The following is a 26,436-nucleotide window of genomic DNA, read 5'->3' as shown; positions in this document are numbered from 1 at the left end:
CAGATGACACCACCCTTATGGCAGAAAGTGAAGAGGAACTAAAGAGCCTCTTGAGGAAAGTGAAACTGGAGAGTGAAAAAAATTGGCTTAAAGCTCAACATTCAGAAAACGAAGATCATGGCATCTGGTCCTATCACTTCATGGGAAATAGATGGGGAAACAGTGGAAACAGTGTCAGACTATTTTTGGGGGCTCCAAAATCACTGCAGATGGTGATTGCAGCCATGAAATTAAAAGACACTTTCTCTTTGGAAGGAAAGTTATGACCAACCTAGATAGCGTATTCAAAAGCGGAGATATTACTTTGCCAACAAAGGCCCGTTTACTCAAGGCTGTGGTTTTTCCTGTGGTCATGTATGGATGTGAGAGTTGGACTGTGAAGAAAGCTGAGGGCCGAAGAATTGATGCTTTTGAACTGTGGTGTTGAAGAAAACTCTTGAGAGTCCCTTGGACTGCAAGGATATCAAACCAGTCCATTCTGAAGGAGATCAGCCCTGGGATTTCTTTGGAAGGAATGATGCTGAAGCTGAAACTCCAGTACTTTGGCCACCTCATGAGAAGAGTTGACTCATTGGAACAGACTCTGATGCTGGGAGGGATTGTGGGCAGGAGGAGAAGGGAACGACAGAGGATGAGATGGCTGGATGGCATCACTGACTCGATGGACGTGAGTTTGGGTGAACTCCGGGAGTTGGTGATGGACAGGGAGGCCTGGCATGCTGCGATTCATGGGGTCGCAAAGAGTCAGACATGACTGAGCAACTGAACTGATCATGTTGTTAACGTCCAGAATGTCAAATCAATATCCTTATCATCTCATTGTCTTTGAGAGCATATTGTGAATGGGATCAGACACTTAGTGTCTTTCTTTATTCCTTTTTAAGTTTCATTAAGTCCTGTCATATGTTGTAACAGCAGGTCCTTTGTCAGCCATCCTGTTCAGAATAAATAAACTGTGCTATGCCAACATGATTTATTGCTCCTGCTTCCTTTCTTTATGTTTTGGGTAATTTTATCATAAAAGCATATAAAGTGTTTTAGACGTGTGCAAATGCCTGAGTGACTAGAGCAGTTCACCTGGCTGCTTGGCTACCTGCCCGTGGACAGTGTTTCATTTGATAGCAGAGAGGGTAGGAGAACAAATTAGGATTCTCTGATAGGACTGGTGTACTGAGTCCTATTACCATTTCTCCTCTAACTATCTCCACGGAGCATTTACAGAAGGTTTCAAGGGGTCAGAGCACAAATACATATGATTTATTTATGTTCTTTGAGCAACCTAAGTCACTGTGATGAAGGCAGGAAGAGCTTGTTTAGCAAGTGCTCTTGCTGAACAGGTGGTGCTAATTGTGTATCCCCTTTCTTGGCTACTTTCAAACTGGATTATGTATCTATGTGTAAGATTGTTTAATCTTTAAACAACCTATAAACACAGGGTACACTTGATGCTTTCTTTTTTAAACCAGGTAATATCTTAAAAATACCATATATATATTATTATGAGAAGATTACAATAAAATTATTAATAATACATTAGGGAAAATTTGGGAAATAGAAGCAGGAAGAGTAAAATCACCCACAATCTTGCCACTCTAATGAGAATATTGATATTTTGTGCTTTTTTTAAAAAAAACTTATACATTAAAAATCAAAAATCTTAGAACTAACCTTCCAGATAATATCTTAACATCTCTTTTGGACCCAAGGATATATGCCTTATCATGACAATGCCAAGGATTTTCGAAACGTGTATGTTTGTTTCATGGACTAATTTATTGCCTTGTTCAGTCTGAATTTTTGTAATTTTCTGTGGAAAAATGTTTTCATTTTTTATGAATTACCTGGTTTTCTCAGTTACAGAAGCAATGACATTACTTGTGAGCAATTTTTAGAGTTCTGAGAAGTGTATTTTTCTCTATAAATCTCTAAAAATTAATGGTAGTTTAAAAAAATGTTTGATTTTTTTACCGTACATTTTATATTGTTTCTCTGTATACAGCTGTTAAATTATATCATTAGGGGATCAATTACTTTTGGTTTCCCTGATAGCACTGCTAATTAACTCATATTCTGTTATGTAATTTAGGTAGCTAGAGAGCCATTTTCAGTTTCATTTTTGCTACCATGTAAATATGACCATAATGTACATAGAAGTCTTAACTATGCAACTATTAATCCTGACATTTTTGAATATTTATTATGTACTTAGCATTGTTTAAAATTCTTGGGTTCCAAAGATGAATAAAACATAATTTCTCCTTTCAAGTGTCTCAGATAAAATTATTAGGACTTTATGTGCTACATTTATTTAATAGTTTTGAATATATTGGTTTACTATTTAATTGATTTATTTTTAATACATATATATGTAATAAATACAATGCAATATAATACAAAAGTTGTAAAAATATACCATGAAAAGTTTCTTTTCCAAAACTTTTTCTTGTTTATCTGTTGTTCTCTCCTAAGAGAATATATGCATAGAAATGAAATGTAAATATTTTAAAGGCAGAGGTAATTTAAAAATTTTGAATTTAGTTTTGAAAGGGAAGTTCAGTTTAAAAAAGTGTACTCTTGTTTATTGCATTACCACTGTGCGCCAGACGCTTTCCAAATATTTAATCCTTTATCTAGTCGTGTCACAATTTTATTAATTAAAAATGGAGGGTCAATGAAATAAAATAAGTTGATCATGATCTCGTGAGTACCAGGTAATACAGCTAAGAAATAGGAACTGCTGCTGCTGCTGCTGCTGCTGCTAAGTCGCTTCAGTCGTGTCCGACTCTTCGCGACGCCATGGACTGCAGCCCACCAGGCACCTCTGTCCATGGGATTTTCCAGGCAAAAGTACTGGAGTGGGGTGCCATTGCCTTCTCCAAGAAATAGGAACTACTTTCATCTAAATTCTCCTGACCCATTCTCTTTGTTCACCAGTTATCTTACACAAATTAATGCTTTGGAATTTCAGTTGCATTTACATTAAAAGATTATCATTGCTTTTCCCTCAGAAATGGTTAAGAAATAGATTTTTACCCCTAAACTGATAGTGATAAACTTGAGTAACTAGTGAAAGAAATTTGGGAAAAGATGTATGAAAAAAAGATCATAGTTTTTAAATGATCCAATATTTCTTGTTCATGTTAATATAAAGAGGAAATAAAAATCATTTTATCTTAAATTTACATTCTATTATGGGTTCATTGTTATCTACATATTTAAATTTAAATAAATTTTAAGTTTGCACTCCTTGAGCAAATACTGTGTGGCACTGAGGGAACATCTTTTGGTGTCGGGGGAGAACAATTTGGCATTGAAAAGTTGTCACATATATAATCCAGACTGATTGTGTAAACGTTTGTCCATTAAACTTAGTATGGAAAGGACTTCAGCATTCATTTACGATCACTCTTTTGACTAACAGCTTGACAAATGTTCTCTTCCATTATTCATAAGCAGAGTGGCTCATTCTTACAGACAAAGGTAGTAACAGCCAAGGTTCTGGAACCATTATTTCTAAAACACTGATCTGCTTGCTGTAACATGCAAAAAAAAAAAAAATTGGTTCATTTATAGAAGTATACAAATATTTAAATATTTGGTGTTATATGGACAGTTACGTGGTTATTAATGGAAATATTCATATTTTCCCCCTGAATATGTGCAGATATTTACATAGATCTTATGGCAGAAAGGTGCCTGACATGTTTTGGGAACTGAAAGAAAGCCAAAGTGACTCAAGTATGAATTCAGTGGGATCCGGAACAGATGTGGGCAGGTGGTGTGGCAGCTTTAAATGCTGATGGGAGAGGCAGAGGCAACTGCTGTTTATGGTCTCTGTTCTGTCTTACTTCATTTTGTTTACATTTATGTTAGAGAGTAAAAGTCTTTTGTTATTTGGTTTCTTTTCTTTGATCTTTCTCCCTTTTTTTGTAATTCTGATATTATAAATACTTGGTGGCTTAATTTTATTTCACTATCTTGTCATAAGATCCTTAGCCCCCTCTTTCTTTAGGTGTTGGTTCCCTTCTGAGATTTGGGAAATAGCTGGGCTGCTTCCTTGAACTAGATTTCCCAGAGCAGGATCTTCCAGACTTAATGCTAGAGGACAGATGCTTGGCTGCTAGTGCCATGTTGGTAAGCTAGAGTTTTAACATTCATTTCATAAGATTATACTGACCTTCTCTGTGTTCAGCGTTTGTTCTTGCCCTCACCTCTGCTTGGTATCTGCTAGATTAATCACCCTCTGTTTTACCCTCTCCAGAGAAGACGCTGCTAAACTTCTGCTGAGGTTGGGGAGAGGCATGGGTTGAGTGAAGGAATCTGGGTCCTGATCTTGTTCTTAAGAGACTTCATATTAGTCTCTACTTCTAGAGATACCTGGTGTAGCCAGTTTTTGTGCCTGAACGGGTTCCATGATGTTGATTTGCTCCTTTGTTCTCTTCATGCTGCCTTAAGTTTCAGCTTTTCGGGGCCTGCTGAAGTCGGTTACCAGTTGCCTGCCTGCTTTGCAACTCGATGAATTTTGCTACCATTGGGTCTGTTGGAGCCTAGGGCAGGCTGCCCCAAAATATGCTTCTAGGCATAGTGATTATTATAAAGTGACTTGAGAACCAGCAGGTGAAAAAAAAAAGATATTAAAAAATCCTCTGAGCTTCTCTTTCCAGCTCAAAGGAGGAAATAACCTCCCTTGAGAAGGTTTCTTTCCTATAGCAGGAGACTAGAAAGCATCTTTATTATCAGTGGTTAGGGAATTCAACACTAAGAGAGCTGTATAAACAAATTTGTTTATATCTTCATGAGCCTGCAGCTCCAAACACAAGTCCTTTTGTTTTATTAAACCTTCACAAATAATTGTTTCTTTGTTTACGAATGATAAATACCTTGCTTTTGTTACTTCAGAGCAACTATTTCTATGAGACTTTTATGCATATGCATTAAATAGTTTTTTTCCTCCTATTAATCTGTCTTATATTTAAGTATTAGAGCAGCCCAAAAACTTAAAAGGGATACTGGAGAAATTTCTTCCTCCCTGAAAGATCTGAACCCATTCCATTGATAAACAAGCAAACAAACACTATTATTTTTTATTTGGGGTAGTTTTTGGAACAGAATGAATACAAATGCATTTGTTCATAACTTCATTCTTGGTGAATCTAGTAACTTGAGCATAATAGCTCTGGTTTATTAGTTACATTCTATCTATCCATCATCATCTGTATTCCCCTCTCCCTCCTTTTTTCATTCTCTCTCTCTATTGTGTATTTTTGTCTACTTGTTTTAGCAGTTTCTGAGATGACTGTGCTTACGTTTTCAGTTATAATTGCTGATTTTTCTGTTTATTCTTTGATGTGTTTGGATGGATACATATATGAGTAAGATGGCTATGTCTTCTTCTGTTGTTTCTTATGCAGATTAAGTAGCTTTTTGTCCCCTTAACTGTTTGGTCAGCTATCAGTCAGGGGCCAGTCAGGAGATAACAGATGTTTCAAAGTGGAAGTTTTCATATAACAGGTGAACTGTATATAGGGAAAAGTGTTAAACAGGGTAAAAGAGAACAGCCTAGGATTGAAGGAGTGCTCAAGGAAAGAGTAAACTTGGAAGCCAGGGTCTCTCCTCAATGCTGGGATCCAGAGCTTGTTGGAGAGGGTGGAGTTGTGCACTGGATAGTGGAAGAGGCTTGTTAGATTGCCCTAGGCCAGAGCTGGTCCACTGTCAGTAGGGAGAATGGTGGGGGGAGAACCACGGTCTGGGGTTGGTGGGTTGAAAGCTTTCCACTGAGGTGTGGGCAGGATGAGAGGGATGGGCACACGGGCCAGCACAGTTGTAGGGAGGAAACCCTCTACTGGAGGCTATTGGGAGTGAAACTGCATGCTGCGGTATTGATGAAATTCACCAAAAATCTGCTTTACAGGGAGTACTGTTGAACTTTCTGGAAAGGGGGCTGGGGTACTGGCTGACTTCCTGGAGAGCTGCAAGGAAGTCCCTTGTGGAATCTTTTGGAAAACTGAATAAACACCCTCAGAACTCACTGGATGTCTTTTCTTGGGGTCTCTGCTGAACTCACCACTGAGAAGCCAGTTGGGGTTCCTATGGATCTTACTGAGAAACTGCCTGTCTAATGGGCTGACTGCTAGTTTTTTTCTTAGCGTGTTTGCTGTTATCTTGAGAGCCATAGTCATGCTTGCTTACACATCCAGACACATTGCAGAACTTTGCTATTCTTTGAGACCATAAATAGACAATGGAAAGAAAAGGAAACGCATAGTAAAATAAGTTGCAAATTAAAATGACAATAAAATTGGTAAACATTAAAAAGTTGTGTACATTGTCTTGTTGAGGACGTGGGAATGAGCATTCTCATGTGCTATTAGTGGAAAAAAAATTAATACAGCTTTAGGGAGGGCAGTTTGGAATACTGAACAAAATTTGAAGTGTTCTGCAATTCCACCTCAAAGGACTTATCTTCCAGGTGAAAGTGAAAGTCGCTCAGTCGTGTCCGACTCTTTGTGACCCCATGGACTATACAGTCCATGGAATTCTCCAGGCCAGAATACTGGAATGGGTAGCCATTCCCTTCTCCAGGGGATCTTCCCAACCCAGGGATCGAACCCAGGTCTCCCACATTGCAGGCAGATTCTTTACCAGATGAGCCACCAGGGAAGCCCAGTCTTATAGGTATTTTGCACATATGCAATGTGACATGTACAAAAGAATGTTTGTAATAGCAAAAGATCAGTTATAATCGAGTTAAATAAATTATGGCATATCTCTACAAAGTAATAGTGAATTTATTAATATAAATGTGATAATTCTATATGCATCAATATAGAAAAAAATCCAAGATATACAAGGAAGAGATAAAATTAAGGTACAGACCGTTTGTATAAAAACCCTATGTCTATATATAATAACTGTCACAATATGCAGAAGAAAATGTTGCTAACAAGAACATGAAGCAGGAGGAAAGGCAACAGAAAGCACACATTTTGAAAAACCAGGAAGGTTCAAGATCTTTCTCTTCCAGTCTTGTAATCTCCAACTAGCACTTCCTAGTGGCAGAGCCTAACACGGGGCCAGCTGACAAAGCATTAGTGGATGGTGGCGGATAGCCCAGCGTCAGAATCAGAGTCAAGTGTAGAAGGGCAGGTTTGGAGCTGGGAAATAATAACTCAGTAACTGGCACTTCTTATCTGTTTCAGAACTCTGATCAGATGGTGCATGTTCTCTAGTCTGTTCTGCTTTTTAGATTGTAGGCCATCGTAATTTTCTTTTCTTGAATTGACTGTTTCTAGTTTTGGTATCAGAGTGATAACACTGGCTTTACAATATGAGATGAAAAGTGTTCTGTTTTGAGAGATGTATGATTTTATGAAAGATGAATATCTGTGACAAACAAATATTTATTCCTTAAATTTTTAAGAGAATTCACCATTGAAGCCATATAGGCTTGGAGTTTTCTTTGTTGGAGGATATTCCACAACCGCCCCCCCCCCTACAAATTTTCATTTTGAAGTAATTTTTGATTTTACAGAAAGGTTGCAAAAATGGTATAGAGAATTCTTGTATCCTTTTCACCTAACTTTCTGCAATGTTAACAGTTTATATAACCTTGATGTATTTATCAAAGCAAAGAAAAAGTACTGGTAACTAAACAATAGGCTTTACTAGAATTTTACCATTTTTCCTGTTAATGTTTTTATTCCAGGATCCAATCTAGGATACAGATTTGCATTTAGTTGTCATGTCTCTTAAGGGCTCTTCCAATTTCTGACAATTTCTCAGTCAATTTTTGTTTTCATGATTTTCACTTTTCAAAGAGTACTGACTAGATATTTTATAGAATGCCATTCAATTTTTTAAAATGTTTTCTTATATTAGACTGGGTTTATAAATTTGGGGAAGAATTCGACAGTGGTTTTACATGATATTGAGGGTTAATTTTGACCCCATGGTTAGAGTGATGTCTGTCAAGTTTCTCCACTATAAAGTTACTGTTTTTTCCCTTTCCATTTTCTTTTTTTTTCCAACCTCCATTTTCTTTGTTAGAAGCAAGTCGTTAGTTCTAGTCCCCATTTGGTGGGAGAGGGGTTAGGCCCCACCATTTTTGATAGAGGAATATCATAAGAGTTTGTGCACATATATTACAACCATGGTAATAAATATTTTGGGGATATTTTGAGGCTATGCAGATATTTTCCTTCTACTCTAAGTTTTGACCACTGTATTATTTGCAGCAGTTATTACTACATTATTCTAATGGTGATTTTCTGTTTGCCTTGTACCTTTTACATTTATTATTTGGACTTCTTCTGTAAGGAAGATATGTCCCTTCTCTATTCATAGCAATGTGTGTTTATGTGCACGCTTAGTTGCTCAGTCGTGTCCGACTCTGTGACCCTTTGGACTGTAGCTGGCTGGGCTCCTCTGTTCATGGGATTATCCGAGCAAGAATACTGGAGTGGGTTGCCATTTCTTCCTCCAGGGGATCTTCCTGACTCAGGGATTGAACCCATGTCTCTTGTGTCTCCTGCATTGCTAGGCGGATTCTTTACCAGTGAGCTGTTGCGGAAGCCCATATGGGTTCATGGGTGTTTATTTTTGAGGGGTTATGGTCTCCCCAGGTGGTACAGTTGGTAAAGAATCTGCCTGCCAATGCAAGGGTTGCCGTAGATGCGGGTTCCATCCCTGAGTCAGGAAGATCCCCTAGAGGAGGAAATAGTAATCCGTATTCTTGCCCAGGACGTCCCATGGGTACAGAAACCTACAGTCCATGGGGTTCAAAGAGTTGGACATGACTTAGCAACTAAATAACAACAATAATAATCAATATTATTATTTATTTTGTTCTCAAATTGTTAGAGCTTTGGCCAGTTGGGAGCTCTTTCTGGTTGACTTCTATGTCTTATCAATATGCTCCATTTTCTTTTTCTTTCATTCTGGCATTACAAGACAGTCTATGTTCACCCATATTTTTCCTTTGCAACCCCACGTTAGCCATTTCTTCAAGTAGTCTTGGTTTCTTTGGTTGGAAGATGGCATGTGTTAGGTTGGTGCAAAAGTAATTGAAGTTTTGCATTGTTGAACTTTGCTCTTTGATATTGGAATAATTCTTAAATAAATGTGGTTATGTTATACATCATTTTAATGCACATTTCTTGCTCTATGTTTTTTGCTACTGACTTATTACTTGCTGTGTATTTTATGTTTATTTTAGACTAGAGTAATGATGTTAGACGAAAAGCCAATTTGAGTGATTTTCTTATTCGAGTTTAAAATGGGTCATAGAGCAGTGTAGACAACTTGGAACATCAGCAGTGCATTTGGCCCAGGAACCGCTAATGAATGTATGGTGCAGTGTTGGCTCAAGAAGTTTTGCAAAGGAGATGAGAGCCTTGAAGATGAGGGGTGCAGTGGCCGGCCATTCGAAGTTGACAACAACCAGTTGAGAGGATCATTGAAGCTGATCCTCATACAACTACACAAGAAGTTACCCAAGAACTCGGGGTCAACCATTCTATGGTCATCTGGCATCTGGCAAATTGGAAAGGTGAAAAAGCTAGATAAGTGGGTGCCTCATGAGCTGACGGCAAATCAAAATAATTGTCATTTTGAAGTGTTGTCTTCTCATAGTGTACAACAACAAACCATTTCTTGATTGGATTGTGACCTGTGATGAAAAGTGGATTTTATATGACAACCAACAATGACCAGCTCAGTGATTGGACTGAGAAGAAGTTCCAGAGCACTTCCTAAAGCCAAAATTGCAACAAAAAAAACAGTCATGGTCACTGTCTGGTGGTCTGCTGCCTCTCTGATCCACTACAGCTCTCTGAATCCTGGCGAAACCGCTACATCTAAGAATTAGGCTCAGCAAGTCGATGAGATGTACTGAAGACTGCAACAGCTGCAGCAGTATTGGTCAACAGGAAGACCCCAGTTGTCTTCCATGACAATGCTCGACTGCATACCACACAACCAGTGCTTCAAAAGTTGAGTGAATTGGGCTACGAAGGTTCCTATTTTGACTAAAATAGGAAGCCTAGTTTGAGCCTAGTTATAATGATTTAAAATTCATGATCCGAAACCACAATCATGTTTGTACCAACCTAATACAAATGAAGATCTGATGCAAGATGTGCTAATTGCTCCTGGGGTGTCACTATTTTTAGGCCCATTCAGTGGACATAACAAACCCATGTAGACAACACTTATATGTATTTTTTTCTATATGTCTGTCCATTGGCATACATCATTTTATTCTGCTTCACTTTACTGTGAAGCGAAGTGAGTTGCAGATAGTGAGTTTTTTACAAACTGAAGGTTTGTGGCAGCTCTACCTTGAGCAAGTCTATTGATGCCAGTTTCGCCAACAGCATTTGCTCACTTTGTGTCTCCTTGTCAGATTTTGATAATTCATGCACAGTTACAAACTCTTCACTAGCAAAAAGATTATGATTATGACTTGCTGAAAGCTCAGATGATGGTTAGCATTGTTTGGAAATCAAGTATTTTAAAATTAAGGTATGTACATTGTTTTTTTAGATATAATGCTGCTGCTGCTGCTGCTAAGTCGATTCAGTCGTGTCCGACTCTGTGCGACCCCATAGACGGCAGCCTACCAGGCTCCCCCATCCCTGGGATTCTCCAGGCAAGAACACTGGAGTGGGTTGCCATTTCCTTCTCCAAAGCATAAAAGTGAAAAGTGAAAGTGAAGTCGCTCAGTCATGTCCGACTCTTAGCAATCCCATAGATTGCAGCCTACCAGGCTCCTCCGCCCATGGGATTTTCCAGGCAAGAGAACTGGAGTGGGTTGCCATTGCTTTCTTCGAGATATAATGCTATCACACACTTAATAGACTACAGGAAAGTATAAATGGATGTTGATATGCACTAGAAGACCAAAAATTTTGTGACTTGCTTTATTGGGATATTTGCTTTATTGTGGTGGTCTGGAACAAATACAAAACCTCTCTTTCCTTGTATCTACCTACCTATTATTTACCACTTTTCCCTATAATGCATAAATATACATGACTTTAGAGTAATATCTTTGTGGCTCTAAACCCAGCAGGGCTGACTCTAAACCCAGCAGGGCGGGCAGGGTCCATTCTAACCTCCTTTCTTTGCTTGTTTGTAACTTCTTTCCCTGACAGTGAAAAATCTGGTACTCATTAGCAATGATTTATTTACTTATTGTTCAATCCTGGCTTACGTGTACAATAGAATCAGAATTGCTAACCTGTGCAGTGTGAAACAAATTTGCCAGTTAAACTACAGTATTTATGTATAGTTCTTTTTAGGCTTTAGTGTTACAGTTTTCTAAACTTTCCTTTCCTAATGTTGATTAATTCAGCAACTTTCCCCACCCATCCTTGTCAGCGAGGTTATGTTATACATTTTCCATGCAGAGATTCATTTGTCATATTCTTCATTCCATCCTAGGATTCTCGTGTCCTGGTTGACTTTTTAAAAAATTGTATAAATTAAGATTTACTCTTTGTCATGTTTTTGTTGGGTTTGTGTTTTTTCCCCCTGTGAGTTTTGACAACTATGTATTGTCATGTATCCAGCCACACAGTATTATACAGAACAGTTTCAACAGTTATCCTAAAAATTCCCTTGTGTGACCTCTTTGTTGCTAACTCCTGGATCTTAAGGGAAAAGCTTTTAATTTCTCATCACTCAGTCTGAAGTTAGCTGCAAGTTTTGTTGTTGTTGTTGTTGTTATCAAATTGAGGACATTTCCTCACTTTCTTGTGTGTTGAGAGTTTTATCATGGATGGTTCTTGAATTTTGTCAGATGCCTTTTCTGTACCTCTTGATGTAGCCATATGCTTTTTCTTCTTTAGCCTGAAGATGCGATTGATTACATGGACTGATTTTCAAATACTGAGCTAGCATACCTGGGTTAAATCCAGCCTGGTCATGCTATACAATTGTTTTTATACATTGTTGGATTCAATTTGCTAATATGTTGTTGAATATACATTCATTGGTGTTCATGAGAGATGGTCATCAAAAATTTCATTTCTTTTAATGTCTTTGCCTGGTTTTCATAAGGTGATGTAGAGAATGAGTTAAGAAGTGTTCCCTGGGCTTCCTTTTCTGGGAGATTGTAGAGGATTGGTACCATTTCCTCTTTAAATGTTTGGTAGAACTCACTGACGAAACTGTCTAGACCTTGGTGATTTCTGTTTTGTATGGTTATTAGCTACTTATTTGATTTCTTTAATAGATGTAGATTATCTTTAATAGATGTAGATTTCTTTAATAGGTTCAGATTATCTGTTTCTCCTTGTGTGAACTTTTGTAGATTATATTTTCTAAGAAAATGGTCCAGTTCAGAAAGTTATTAAATTTCTGGGCATATAATTGTTCTTAATATTTTTAGATCAGTAAGGAGATCCAACCAGTCCATTCTAAAGGAGATCAGCCCTGGGTGTTCTTTGGAAGGAATGATGCTAAAGCTGAAATTCCAGTACTTTGGACACCTCATGCAAAGAGTTGACTCACTGGAAAAGACTCTGATGCTGGGAGGGATTGAGGGCAGAAGGAGAAGGGGACGACAGAGGATGAGATGGCTGGATGGCATCACTGACTCAATGGATGTGAGTTTGAGTGAACCGCGGGACATGGTGATGGACAGGGAGGCCTGGTGTGCTGTGATTTATGGGATTGCAAAGAGTCAGACACGACTGAGCAACTGAACTGAACTGAACTGAATGATAGACTGCCTTTCATTTCTGATATTGGTAATTTGTGTCTTCTTTTTCTTGACTAGTCTAGTTCTGCTGCTGCTGCTAAGTCGCTTCAGTCGTGTCCGACTCTGTGCGACCCCATAGATGGCAGCCCACCAGGCTCCCCCATCCCTGGGATTCTCCAGGCAAGAACACTGGAGTGGGTTGCCATTTCCTTTTCCAATGCAGGAAAGTGAAAAGTTAAAGTGAAGTCACTCAGTCGTGTCAGACATTTCGCGACCCCATGCACTGCAGCCTACCAGGCTCCTCCGTCCATAGGAGTTCATAAATTTTTTATTCTTTATAAACAGGCAACTTTTGGTTTTGTTGGGTTTTGTCTGTTGATTTCCTATTTTAGATTTCACTGATGATTCCTTTAATTTTTATTTTTTCTTTTCTTCTTGTGTTAGACTTAATTTGCTTCCCCACCCTGCTTTCCTAAGGTGGAAGTTAGTTTTATGGATTTAGATCTTTCTTTTTTCCCTAGCATGTGCATCCAGTACTAGGAATTTTCATCTAAACACATATTTAGCTGCATCTTACAAATCTTGATACATTTTCATTTTCACTTTAGTTCATAAAATTTCAAATTTTTCTTGATAATTCATTGACCTTTGCATTATTTAGAAGTGTGTTAGTTTCTAGACATTTTGATTTCCCACTACAGTTCTGTTATTTATTTCTAGTTTAATTTGATTGTGAACTCAGAGCATACTCTGTATGACTTACGTTCTTTTAAGTTTGTTGAATAGTGTATTACAGTTTAGTATGTGGTCTGTCTTGGCAAACACCCCACTGAGCTTGAGAATAATATGTATTCTGCTACTGGATGAAGTATTATAGAATGTCAGTTGTATCTATTCTATTGATGATGCTCTTCAGTTCTGCTATATTCTTGCTCATTTTCTGCCTACTGGATCTGTCAATACTGATTGAAGTGTAACATCTTTAACTATAATAGTGGATTTGTATATTTCTTGTGCCTCTTATATTTTGACATTCTATGGTTAAGTTCTGCAAATTAAGGGTTATTTTGTGTTCTTGGGAAACTCACTTCTTTATCATTATGGAGTGCCCCTCTTTATCTCTGATAATTTTCATTGCTGTGATGGTGACTTTGTCTGAGATTAAGTAGATTCTCCAGCTTTCTTTTTATTACTGTTAGAATGGTATATCTTTCTTCATTCCTTACTGTGTCTGTTTCAAGTGGTTTCCTATAGAAAACACATTGTTGACACTCTTTTTTTGTTTTTTGTTTTTGGTTAATCTACTTTGACAGTGTCTATCTTTTAATTGGTGAATTTAGATCATCCACATTTAAAATTGAAATGGCAACCCACTCCAGTATTCTTGCTTGGGAAATCCCATGGACAGAGGAGCCTGGCAGGCTACAGTCCATGGGGTCGCAAAGAGTTGGGCACGACTGAGCGTGCGCACACACACACACACACACACACACACTACTTTGACAATTTCTATTTTTTAATTGGTGAATTTAGATAATCCACATTTAAAATTATTATTGATATAATTGGGTTAATAGCTATTATGTTTGTAATTGTTCCAATCATTGCCTTTGTTCTTTTATTTACTTTTTTGGTCTTCTACTATTTCTCTCCAGTCTCTGGTTTGAGTTCAGCATCTTATATGATTTGATTCCATTTTCTTTCCTCACTTAACATATGAATTATGTTTCTTTTTAAAAAAATTATATTTTTTAATGGTTGTTGAAGAACTTGCTACTGATTCATAAATTAACAACTAATCCAAGCCTACTTTCAGATAACACTATACCACCTCAGGGGTAGTACAAGTACTTTATAAAAGTGTATTCCTGATTTTTCCCTCTTGTACCTTAAAAATTGGTATTAGTCATTTCACTTATCCTTAAGCTATAATCATCAAAAACTGTGTTACTACTATTATTTTGAACAAACTTCTGTTAGATCAATTAAGAATAAGAAAAAAAATTTTTTTTTTTCCCCTCATTTATTCCTTGCAAAGAGTCAGGCACAACTGAGTGACTTCCCTTTCACTTCTCACTTTCATGTATTGGAGAAGGAAATGGCAACCCACTCCAGTGTTCCTGCCTGGAGAATCCCAGGGACAGTGGAGCCTGTTGGGCTGCCGTCTATGGGGTCGCACAGAGTCGGACACGACTGAAGTGACTTAGCAGCAGCAGCATTCCTTCACTAATGCTCTTCCTATATTTTATATAGATGTTAGTTTCCAACTTATACCATTTTCTTCTCCCCTTTTTACATTCTTTGAAAGGCAGGTAACCTAATGATACATTACCTAATTTTTTCCTTGTCTGAGTAGGTATATTTCTCGGTTAGTTTTGAAGAATAATTTCACTGCACACAGAATTCTAGGTTAGTGGGTCATTTTTTCTTTCAACTCTTCAAATATTTTATTCCACTTTCTTCTTTCTTGCTTGTTTTTTTAAAGAGAAGTCCAAAGTAATTCTTATGTTTATTTCTCTGTAGTTAAGATGTTTATTTTCCTTCCAGCTTCTCAGAATTTCCTGTTTGTCTTTGGTTTTCTGCAGTTTGAGTAGCATTTGCCTAGGTATATATATATATATATATATATATATATATATATTTTTTTTTTTTTACTATTGATCATGCTTAGTGTTCCTCATGCTTCCTAGATCTATGGCTTGGAACCTGTCATTAATTTTGGAAAACTCTCAATTTCTTTGTTACTTCAAGTATTCCTTCTGTCCCTTTCTTCTCCTTCTGACATTCCCATTGCATGTATATTATACCTTTTTAAAATTATCCCATAGTTCGTGGACATTCTGTTCCATCTTTTTCTTTTCTTTCTTTGTCTTTCAGTTTTAGAAGTTTTTATTGGCGTATTTTCAAGCTCATTTGTTCCTTTTCAGCTGAGTGTGGTCTACTAATGAGTCTATCACAAGCATACTTCATTCCTGCTATAGGGTCACTAATTTCTAGAAATTCCTTTTCATTCTTTCTTAAGCAGTTTATTTCTTTGGTCACACTACTCATCTGTTCTTTTTTTGAACTTCTTATTTATTTATTTTTAATTATAGAATAATTGCTTTACAATATTGTGTTGGCTTCTGTCATACAGCAGCGTGAATCAGGCATAAGGATACACATGTCCCTCCCTCTTGAACATCTCACCCACACTCACCCCATCCTACCCTTCTCTGTTGTCATACAGTACCATGTGAGGATATATTTGCAAATGAAGCAATTGAAGCGGGATTGATCTCTAAACTGTACAAACAGCTCATGTAGCTCAATTTCAGAAACAACCTGATCAAAAGATGGGTGGAAGATCTAAACAGACATTTCTCCAAAGAAGACATACAGATGGCTGACAAACACATGAAAATATGCTCAGCATTGCTCATTATTAGAGAAATGTAAATCAAAACTATAATGGCCTTCCACCTCAAATCAGTCAGAATGAGCATCATCAAAAAATCTGCAAACAATAAATGCTGGAGAGGGTGTGGGGAAAAGGGAACCTTCTTGCACTATTGGTGGGAATGTGAAGTCATACAGCCCCTGTGGAGAACATTATGGAGAGTCCTTAAAAATAGAACTACCATATGACCCAGCAATCCCATGCCTGGGCATATATCTGGAGAAAGTGGAAGTGAAAGTGTTAGTCAGTCAGTCATGTCTGACTTCTTGCGACCCCATGGACTGTAGCCTGCCAGGCTCCTCTGTCCATGGGATTCTCCAGGAACGGAGGAGTGCGTCACCATAGGAAATCTTACCAACCCAGGGATCGAACCTGGGTCTCCTGCATTGCAGGTGGATTCTTTACCATCTGAGCCACCAGAGAAGCCCCTTATCTTGAGAAAACCATAATTTGAAAAGACAGATGCACCCCAATGTTCACTGAAACACTATTTCCAAAAGCCAGAACATGGAAGCAACCTGCTCTTCATCAACAGATGAGTGGATGAAGAACTCAGCCATAAAAAGGAATGAAATTGTGCCATCTGCAGAGATGTGGATGGACCTAGATCATACAGAGTGAAGTCAGAAGGAGAAAAATACTATATGTTGCTTGTATTGGAATCTAGGTGAATGATACAGATGAACTTATTTGCAAAGCAGAAATTGACACACAGATGTAGAGAACAAGCTTAAGGAGGTTGTATTCTTGCCTGGAGAATTCCACGGAACATTATGGAGGGTCCTTAAAAAACAGAACTACCATATGACCCAGCAATCCCATGCCTGGGCATATATCTGGATATGCCCAATATATCAGTATTTTCTAATTTTCCTTGTATTTTCTTTTACTCATTGTTTAAAAGTGTATGTTCATTAATTTCTAAAAATTTATGATTTCTCTAGGTTTCCTTTTGTTCTCAATTTCTCACTTTATCCTCTTGTATTTTTAGGCAGTTCAGTTCAATTGTTCAGTCGTGTCCAACTCTTTGTGACCCCATGGACTGCAGCACACCAGGCTTCCCTGTCCATCACCAACTTCCGGAGCTTACTTAAACTTAAGTCCATGGAGTCGGTGATCCCATCCAACCATCTCATCCTCTGTTGTCCCCTTCTCCTGCCTTCAGTCTTTCCCAGCATCAGGGTCTTTTCCAGTGAGTGAGTTCTTCATATCAGGTGGCCAAAGTATTGGAGTTTCAGCATCAGCATCAGTCCTTCCAATGAATATTCAGGACTGATTTCCTTTAGGATGGACTGGTTGTATCTCCTTGCTGTCCAAGGGACTCTCAAGAGTCTTCTCCAGCACCACAGTTCAAAAGCATCAGTTCTTCGGTGCTCAGCTTTCTTTATAGTCCAACTCTCACATCCATACATGACTACTGGAAAAATCATAGCTTTGACTAGATGGACCTTTGTGGGCAAAGTAATGTCTCTGCTTTTGAATATGCTATCTAGGTTGGTCCTTTTCTAGCTTGCTCCTTTTCTTCCAAGGAGCAAGCGTCTTTTAATTTCGTGGCTGCAATCACCATCTGCAGTGATTTTGAAGCCCAATAAAATAAAGTCTCTCACTGCTTCCATTGTTTCCCCGTCTATTTGCCATGAAGTGATGGCACCAGATGCCATGATCTTAGTTTTCTGAATGTAGAGTTTTAAACCAAGTTTTACACTCTCCTCTTTCACTTTCATCAAGAGGCTCTTTAGTTCTTCACTTTCTGCCATAAGGGTGGTACCATCTGCATATCTGAGGATATTATATTTTAGAATATACTTTATATGATTTCTCTATTTTAAAGTCTACTGAGACTTAATTAGTGGCCTGACATGTGGTCTTTCCTGGAAAATGCTCCATTTCCACTTGAGAAGAATGTGTTTGATTTTCTTTTTGGGTGTAATAGTCTATATATGTTTGATTTAGTTGATTTATTGTGTCTTGATGTGAATCTCTTTGATTTCATCTTATATGGAATATGTTGATCTTCTTGAATGTTTATATTGATGTATTTTATCAAATATGGGAAACTTTTAGCCATTATTTCAGCAAATATTCTCTCTTTCTTCTTCTGGAATTCCCGCAACAAACCTATGTTGATCTACTTAATGGTGTCCCATAGTTCCCTTAGACTCTCTTTTCTTCAATCTGTTTTCTTTCTGTTCTTCAGATTCAGTGCATTTTATTGTTACATCCTCAAGTTTGCTGATTATTTCTTTTCCCTCTTGAAATCTGCCTTTGCATTCTTCTAGCGAATTTTTCATGTCACTTTTTGTACTTTTTTTTGGGAAGGGGGAAATTTGTCTGGTCTGAAAATTGATACAAGGCAGATTGACAGGAGAAAAAAAAATTAATTTGTTTGCCCAGAGGTCACATAGAAATGAAACCCTTAAAGTGACCAAGTCAGGCTGTTTATATATTCATTTTACACAAATAGACAGTTATTTTTGACAAGTTAACAAAAGGGCTTTACTTGTAGTAGCAGACCAATGAAGAAGTCACACAGATTTTTTTTATACAGCTTTCTTTTGCCTGAATTTCCTGATTCTGTTGATGAGGATGTTTTCCGTACTTTGGGTATGGGGGAATACCTTCATACTGGAGATTTCTTTCTTACTTTTGGGGGAAAGAGAAGGATTAGAGTATTATTTTCCTCTAAGTATCATTTTTTTTCTCATTGTTTGTCAAGTAGCTTTAATTCAAAATAATCTATATGCCATTGTGTGTGTCTTGGGGCAGCCTGCTCTCAGTCAGGAAACTGGTCATATTAATATAAATATGTGGTAAGTCTGGAAATCATATTTCCCCTTCACTAATTTTTGTTACCTTCTGTTATTGTTTTTATGTAGTTGTATTTTTTTTTAGCTGTAGGCTGTGTCTTTCTGCCATTCAACAGTTGTAGGCTGTGTTATAAGCTTGAGATCTTCTCAGTCTTTTCTGAATTTGCCCCTCTCACTGGGCAAGTGTAGTGACTTTCTGTTTTTCTCAGGTACCCAATTACTTTAAGTTTCAGTCTTTAAAGTCTGGCTTCCAAAGCAGGGAGGAATTGAAAAATGAAAGTCGTGGGGGAAATGTACTGGTCCTTTAAATATATCCTGGGTGTCACCTTCGCCAAAGAAGAAGGGATTTGCAACAATGAGGGGATTACAAAAACTTACCTCTTTATATCCACCTGTGAGATGAGAAGTAATAACCAGTGATCAGAGCACAAATCTTATATTTGGGGGACAGGGTCATTTTTACTCACCCTGGCCCCTCTAAACGGAGGGCAGGTTGCTCCAGGAACAGGTAAATAGCTACCTTACACGGAGCAAGGTGGTATGGAATGGTTAGCTGCTATTATGCTAAGAACTCAAATTGACTGAAATTAACAGCAGTGTGTAGTTCTAGCATTCTTCTGAAGTTAAAAACCCTCATAGACTCCAGATTTCCAAAACAGTTACATCAGGGAGATTGCCTAGGTTTGGGCTGGGGGGCAGGTTTCTGTTGCTTTCTATTCTCTTCTGTTGTCTTTATTTTTGTCTTCCTTCCTGTTTTGTGTTTCCCCAGAGACTTCTTACTAGTGTCTACAGCTTGCAGTTCTTTTAGTTGTAATCCCATTGCTGTTCAGGAATTCTAATGACTGGTGGTAAGGTGTTGCTACGGGACAGTCATTCAGTAGTCCTAGTTGTTGTTGTTTAGTCACTAAGTTGTGTCCAGCTCTTTGTGACCCAATGGACTGTAGCCTGCTAGACTCCTCTGTCCATAGGATTTTCCCAGGCAAGAATACTGGAGCAGGTTGCCATTTCTTCCTCCAAGAGATCTTCCTGACCCAAGGATCAAACCCATGTTTCCTGCATTGGCAGGCAAATTCTTTACCACTGAGCCACCAGGGAAGCCCCAGTATTCCTAGAGGGAGCTGTAGTTTGGTATCGTCCTTCTCCCACATAAAAGGCTAGAGGATTTTATAATAGATGTTTACCTTCTTCAGGCTTGTTTGATTTTGGTAAAATTTCAGGTGCTTTGTTGTTGTTGTTCAGTTGTTCATTCATATCTGACTCTCTGTGACCCCATGGACTGCATGCAGCACGTCAGGCTTCCCTGTCCGTCACCATCTTGCAGGGCTTGCTCAAACTCATGGCCGTTGAGTCAGTGATGCCATTCAACCATGTCATCCTCTGTCGTCCCCTTCTCTTCCTTCTTTCAATATTCTGCAGCATCAGAGTCTTTTCCAATGAGTCAGCTTTTTGCATCAAGTGGCCAAAGCTTCAGCTTCAGCATGGGTCCTTCCAATGAATATTCAGGGTTGATTTCCTTTAGGAAACCAGTCATGGTTTAATCTCTTTGCTGTCCTGGGGACTCTCAAGAGTCTTCTCCAACACCACAGTTCAAAAGCATCAGTTCTTTGCCGCTCAGCTTTCTTTATAGTCCAACACTCACATCCATACATGACTACTGGAAAAACCATAGCTTTGACTATATGGACCTTTATTGGCAAAGTAATGTCTCTGGTTTTTAATATGCTGTCTAGGTTGGTTATAGTTTTCTTCCAAGGAGCAAAAATCTTTTAATTTCATGGCTGAAATCACTGTCTGCAGTGATTTTGGAGCCCAAGAAAATAAAATCTGTCACTGTTTCTCCATTTGTTTGCCATGAAGTGATGGGACCAGATGCCATGATCTTCGTTTTCTCAATGTTGAGCTTTACGCCAACTTTTTCACTCTCCTCTTTCACCTTCATCAAGAGGCTCTTTAGTTCCTCTTTGCTTTCTGCCATCAGGGTGGTATCATCTGCATTTGTGAGGTTATTGATATTTCTCCCGGCAATCTTGATTCCAGCTTGTGCTTCATTCAGCCTGGCATTTCACATAATGTACTTTATATATAAGTTAAATAAGCAGGGTAACAATATACAGCCTTGACATACTTCTTTCCCAGTTTTGAACCAGTCTGTTTTTCTATGTCCAGTTCTACTTGTTGCTTCTTGATCTGCATGCAGATTTCTCAGGATGCAGGTAAGGTGATCTGGTATTCCCATCTCTTGAAGAATTTTCCACAGTTTGCTGTGATCCATACAGTCAAAGGCTTTAGTGTAGTCAGTCAAGTGGAAGTAGACATTCAGTTGTTTAGCCTCTCTTAAAATTTTTCCCCCCTGAATTTAGGATTGTTAAAGAGAGTAGAGAGCTCTGGGAGTATTTCAAAAAAATATTGATCCCCCCGCTCCTGTTGCTGGATGCTGGAGGAAATTTTTCTGTGATCTTCACAGCGAGCAGCTGGTAGGGCTTTGTGGAAGTGTGATGGTATGCCTGAAACTTGGACTCCTTGTGTTATGCCCAGTGTCCGAGTCCCCAAAACTGAGAGAATAAGACATCTGCAGCAATGCAAAAGCGTGAAGGGGTTTATTGCTAGCTCGAGCCAGGGCTCCCGTCGCATCCAACACAGTGGAGTAGAACAAGAGCCCCGAGCCCTGGATCATAGCCCTATTTATAGGTTTAGGACAGAGACAGAGAGTTGGCAAGGGCTTATTGGCTGCAGGAGTTTCCTGGTCTTAACTAATTGGCTAGATTCTTGGAGGCGTGGGCTTCTTTGGGGGAGGTCCATCCTCATCCTGATAGGCTTGAACCAGGCTACTGGGAGCATACTGATTGGCCAAGTCCTTGGTGTCGGCAGGAGATGATCTCAGTTCCTCCTGGGCAGTGACTCATCCCTTCTGTGAAGGAGACTTAGGCCTACCGTGCCCCTGAAGCCTGTCATGGCGCCGGCTAAGTCTTAACACTTGGAATTTTTAACTTTTTATCTAGTCCAAGGAGAGTCTCTGACCGTTGGTCAATTATGTTAAAAGTCTTCCAAAAGACACTGGCCGCATGTGTGGGCCTCTGCTCCTGGGCTTGTACTATTGGTAAACTGTGATAGACTGTGTCCATTTGTCTGTTTCTCTAGCTTTCAGTTTGCCCACTCCATGACCTAAATTGTTAGATGACTAAGAAGAGTTGTTGATTTTCAGTCTGTTCAGCATTTTTACTTGTAAGGATGGGAGTGATGATTTCCAAGCTCTTTATATATTTTATTGGAAACTGGAAGCCCCTCATATAGTTTCTGGAATGCAGGAATGTAGGAGTTTATTGTTAATAATGTTAAGGTGCTATCCAAGACATATATAATTACTTTTCCATATTATCAGTGCTTAAACTATTATCTCAGCATGAATTTTAAGTGTGGTCAGATACTCTTGAGGTTTGATTTCATCTAATATATTGGACAAAAGAAGGATAATTTTATACTCTTGATTGTATTTAAAGATGACAAATATTTATACTGCTATGCTTTGTGGTACATATTTTATTTGGGAAGCTGATGCAAATGTTTATATATTTCACATATATTTTACAAAGCCCATAAACAATTTCTGAATTGGTAATTTACATTTTTATGTCTGTTAATTATTTTAACTTACATTTTAAAATTAGAAACTGATTTATAATTAATATAAATTCGTTTATGATAAAAATATTTATCACTAATTAAGAGCAAATATGATTTCTTATAGAGAATCACCTAGGATGTGTTCAAATATCTTCTCCTCTTTCATGAATTTATTTTAATGTTTTTGTTTTTAACATACATATTATTTGGTGAAGGATAATCTTGAATTGTTCTCCATTTTGATAAGCTGGTTTGGTAAATTTTCTTATATAGGACCTATTTTGTTCTAAAACATTAAGAGATTTTTATGTCTTATTCTCAAAGAAATACAATGATAAGTTTTCTAGATAGATTGTCACTATAGTTTGCTTGTATTTGTTTGCTTATATATTTGGTGCTAAATATAATCCTTTATTAGTATTCCATTATATCTCTATTTAAATGCTAAATGATGTCGCCTTAGCTCTAGGCTAAAACTGTTGTACTTTTTGAAGTTTATGCAGAGAACAGAAGATATTCTTTTTAGTTAATATAGAGATATATAAATACCAATTATATTCATTGAGACAAAAATGTATAAGGGTATACCTTTTCATTAAATCATTAGATCATTTAAAATAAAAATACACTGGAAAAAATCAATTTAATTTAAAAAGAATTTAATTTACAGTGTTAATATAGTTTCCTAATGAAAGTCCTAGATTCTGGGGATCCATTTTAGTTACCAATCCTTAGTCTTTCTTTGGGAAAGTAAAAACTAATCAACTGATCACTTATCACAGGCTTCTCTCTCAGGACCAGTCCCAGGCAAAGTGTGGGAAACCACATTTCAGAGGCATCACTATCCTTGTGTTTTCACTTTCTCTACTTTTAAATGTCCAGCTAAACAGTGAAGCACTGAGTTGATTATAGGGTAAATGCATTTTTAGTCTTTTATAGTTATATGAATAATTTACTTCAGCTTATGAATATTTTAAATTTAATACACATAATTATCTTAGTAGCTATTTTTAGGTTATTGGATGCATAACTCCCCAACTTCTTTATCTGTTCCTTTGTGAAGTAAATAAATCCATTTGGAAGGCTTTAAAAATACATTTATAAAACTTCACATTTTATTTAAAATATTTATACCTTTACTTCAATTATATTAAGGAAGAAATTTTAAAATAAAGAGGAAATCTGTTCATCTTCAGTAGATCAAATGTAACTATTTCATATAATACTTTATTTTAAATGCTTCAGTTTCAATATTAATACAAGTGTGCAGAAAACTTGAGGACAAATCATGGAATCATTAAGAGAGCAGAAGAATTTTAATATTAGCCCTCTAATAAAACAAACGATTCAACTTTTCCTTTTTGTGTCATATTAATTCAGATGTATAATTCAAATATATGGCAAGGCATATAGCTTTTCTATGTGACCTCATTTTTCATTTCTATATGACCACAGATCTGTAGATAGAAATTTCTTCCCAGTACAGTGCACTCAGTTGTGCAAACTTATCTTTTTAGGGTCAAAGAAGAGCACAAACCACAGACGACACAGTAAGTAAACGTACTGAGTGCAGTAGGCTTGACCTCTGTACCTTTGCCACCTTCTGCTTTCTGCGCCTTGGATGGTATTAGCTCACACTAATACTGGATAGGCTGCAGCTAGTGTGTTTTCTGCTTTCGGACTCTCTGGCTTGTAAGAGAGCTGCCCGCAGCTTCTTACTTCATCCATACACTGACTAGATGTAGTGTTTTGCTGCCTGCTTGTGGACTAGTTAAGTGTTCAAACTTAATTTCCCTATATTCTGACTGCCTGGATGATAACTGAAGCTCATATTTCCATTGGCTGTAGCTTCTGTGCCTGTGTATTTTTATTAGTATGGATAAGAAAACATTTTCCTACAGTTGTTTTATTCATTTGGTTATTCAGTCACATTATTTGCTTATTTAAACAGGTGGTTTCCCTTTAGTGGGATCACTGAACTGGTAAATAACGTTCTTCAGCCCCAGCAAAAACAACAAAATGAAAAGGAGCCCCAGACGTAAGTAAGCTGATCTGTACAGACTAAATATTATCTCTGATAGCATAACATACTGAAGAGTAGGTATTAAAATACAGCCCTCGAAATAGCATTCCTCAGAAATGAACATTGTTAGACTATGAATATGATATTTTCACCTTTTATTTTTCATATCCCATGGAAATATTAAAAGAAAACAAGGGTAATTTATAGGGTAGGAAGAATAAAGAGGTAATTCTTTCCCCAACTTTAATATAAATTACATTATCTGTATTTATCCAGTAAAATATTGTCTCCAATAATGCAATATATTCCAAAGCATGTTTCTTTCAAAAATAATTCCTGAAGACATAAGATGTATTTACCCACCCCACCACAGCCCCCGATTCAATCTTTGTTCAAGTTTATACAGGTTTTTTTTTTTAAAGGCTAGGAGAATTTCTTTATTGTAATATTTCTGAGTGTCTAAATATGCTCCAAAGGTGTTAGTTAGAATATATAATCTTAACTAAATTTTTGTGACTGCTAAGTCCTGTTTTCACTAAACATTTCATTAGATTATGAAATATAATTTGGGAAATGCAGCAATTTATTCTCACATTGGTCCAAAACATTAAAATATGTCAATTCCACTTATTTCAGTTTTTTCTAGGTTGAAACACATTCTTTACACAGTTGTTCATACTTGTATCTTTTTAACTTTGTGCAAGAAATATTATTTATGTTGTAAAGTGGAAGTTACTCGGAGAATGGGAGAAAGATTGCATAGATATAAGTTCCACTCTCCCCATAATAATTGCTATCTTACTCAGAAATGCTGTTACCAGTCAGCCTCTATGCTTTCTAAAAGTAGGAATTATGTCTATGGAGAAGATGGTTTGGTTGTAGGAATGGGCAGGTTGAAAAGTGAAACAAGCTCTGGAGAGAACAAGAATAGCTACCAGGAACCTTAAGATGAAACATTCAGTAAAACATTAATATTTTTGCCTTTAATCCAAACTAGAAGGCAGTGTCTTTTTGTTTTGCTATTGTTGAGGGTACTCCCTCATCCATTTTATGTTATCTGTATGCATTTTATTTTAACTTTTGTCAGTGTTTCAGTTTCAATTGAAGTAGAAAACTGTATTGTGATATGCTCTTCCTAATAGTTGATAATGTAGATGTATAGTTGAAACTGCTGCTATATTTAAGCCAGTTGAAATCAAGACCTGTGCTTGTCTTGTCTACATTTTATCTTTGACATCTAGCAGAGTGCCTGACCCACAGTAAGAACTCAATAAATGTGTCTTTACAACTGATTTTATATGTTTTATCCTCTTATAAGAATAATGTGTTCCAAGGGATAGAAATAATTTCTTTAATCAGCAAAAATTGTGTTAAAATTGCACAAAATGTTATTGTTTTGCTGATTTTTCTCTAAGGCACTGAAACATGGTAATATAGTAAAATCAATTAGCAAAGTATGATTAGATGCAACTTTGTCTCAATTTAAAATGATGTCAGTTATGTATCTTCTTTGTTTTAGAAAATAATCAAGATTAAATTACATTATTTAGTAGATTACAATAGATATTAAATAAAATAGATATTTTGTTAGTAACTTTAAAAAGTGATTTCTAATTACTGAAACAAAATAACATTTGATTGGCATAAGCAAAGATCAAGGCATATTTGAAATGAAATAGCTTTATTTCAAATAAAAATAATATAATTTGCTTTGATTTTTGGCTAGGAATATTTTAGAAGAGACTAGTACTTTGTGATGTTTTAAAAATTAATTCTATATTAATAAATATTATTTCCATTAAAGTTTCTTGGACAACTAATTCATTTTTCTTGTTCTGTGACC

General features: G+C 37.2%; 1 protein-coding gene across 4 annotated transcripts in view; it reads left to right on the top strand.

Annotated features, from left to right (window-relative positions):
- Positions 1–26,436, top strand: part of RIMS2 (regulating synaptic membrane exocytosis 2) — a 601,723-nt gene that overhangs the window by 87,139 nt on the left and 488,148 nt on the right. For 2 of the 4 annotated variants that reach the window (XM_069600408.1, XM_069600405.1), the window contains exons 2-3: positions 24,088–24,120; positions 24,522–24,608. The exons of the other annotated variants lie outside the window; for them this stretch is intronic. In XM_069600408.1, coding sequence (XP_069456509.1) covers positions 24,088–24,120; positions 24,522–24,608 — 120 coding nt within the window. The remainder of the gene's footprint in view (positions 1–24,087; positions 24,121–24,521; positions 24,609–26,436) is intronic. 4 annotated transcript variants of the gene reach the window in all.

Source organism: Ovis canadensis, chromosome 9 (genome assembly GCF_042477335.2).
Source record: "Ovis canadensis isolate MfBH-ARS-UI-01 breed Bighorn chromosome 9, ARS-UI_OviCan_v2, whole genome shotgun sequence".
Taxonomy (NCBI): Eukaryota; Metazoa; Chordata; class Mammalia; order Artiodactyla; family Bovidae; genus Ovis; species Ovis canadensis.
The sequence above is the reverse complement of the archived record's forward strand: the minus strand, read 5'-3'. Positions and strand labels throughout refer to the sequence as shown.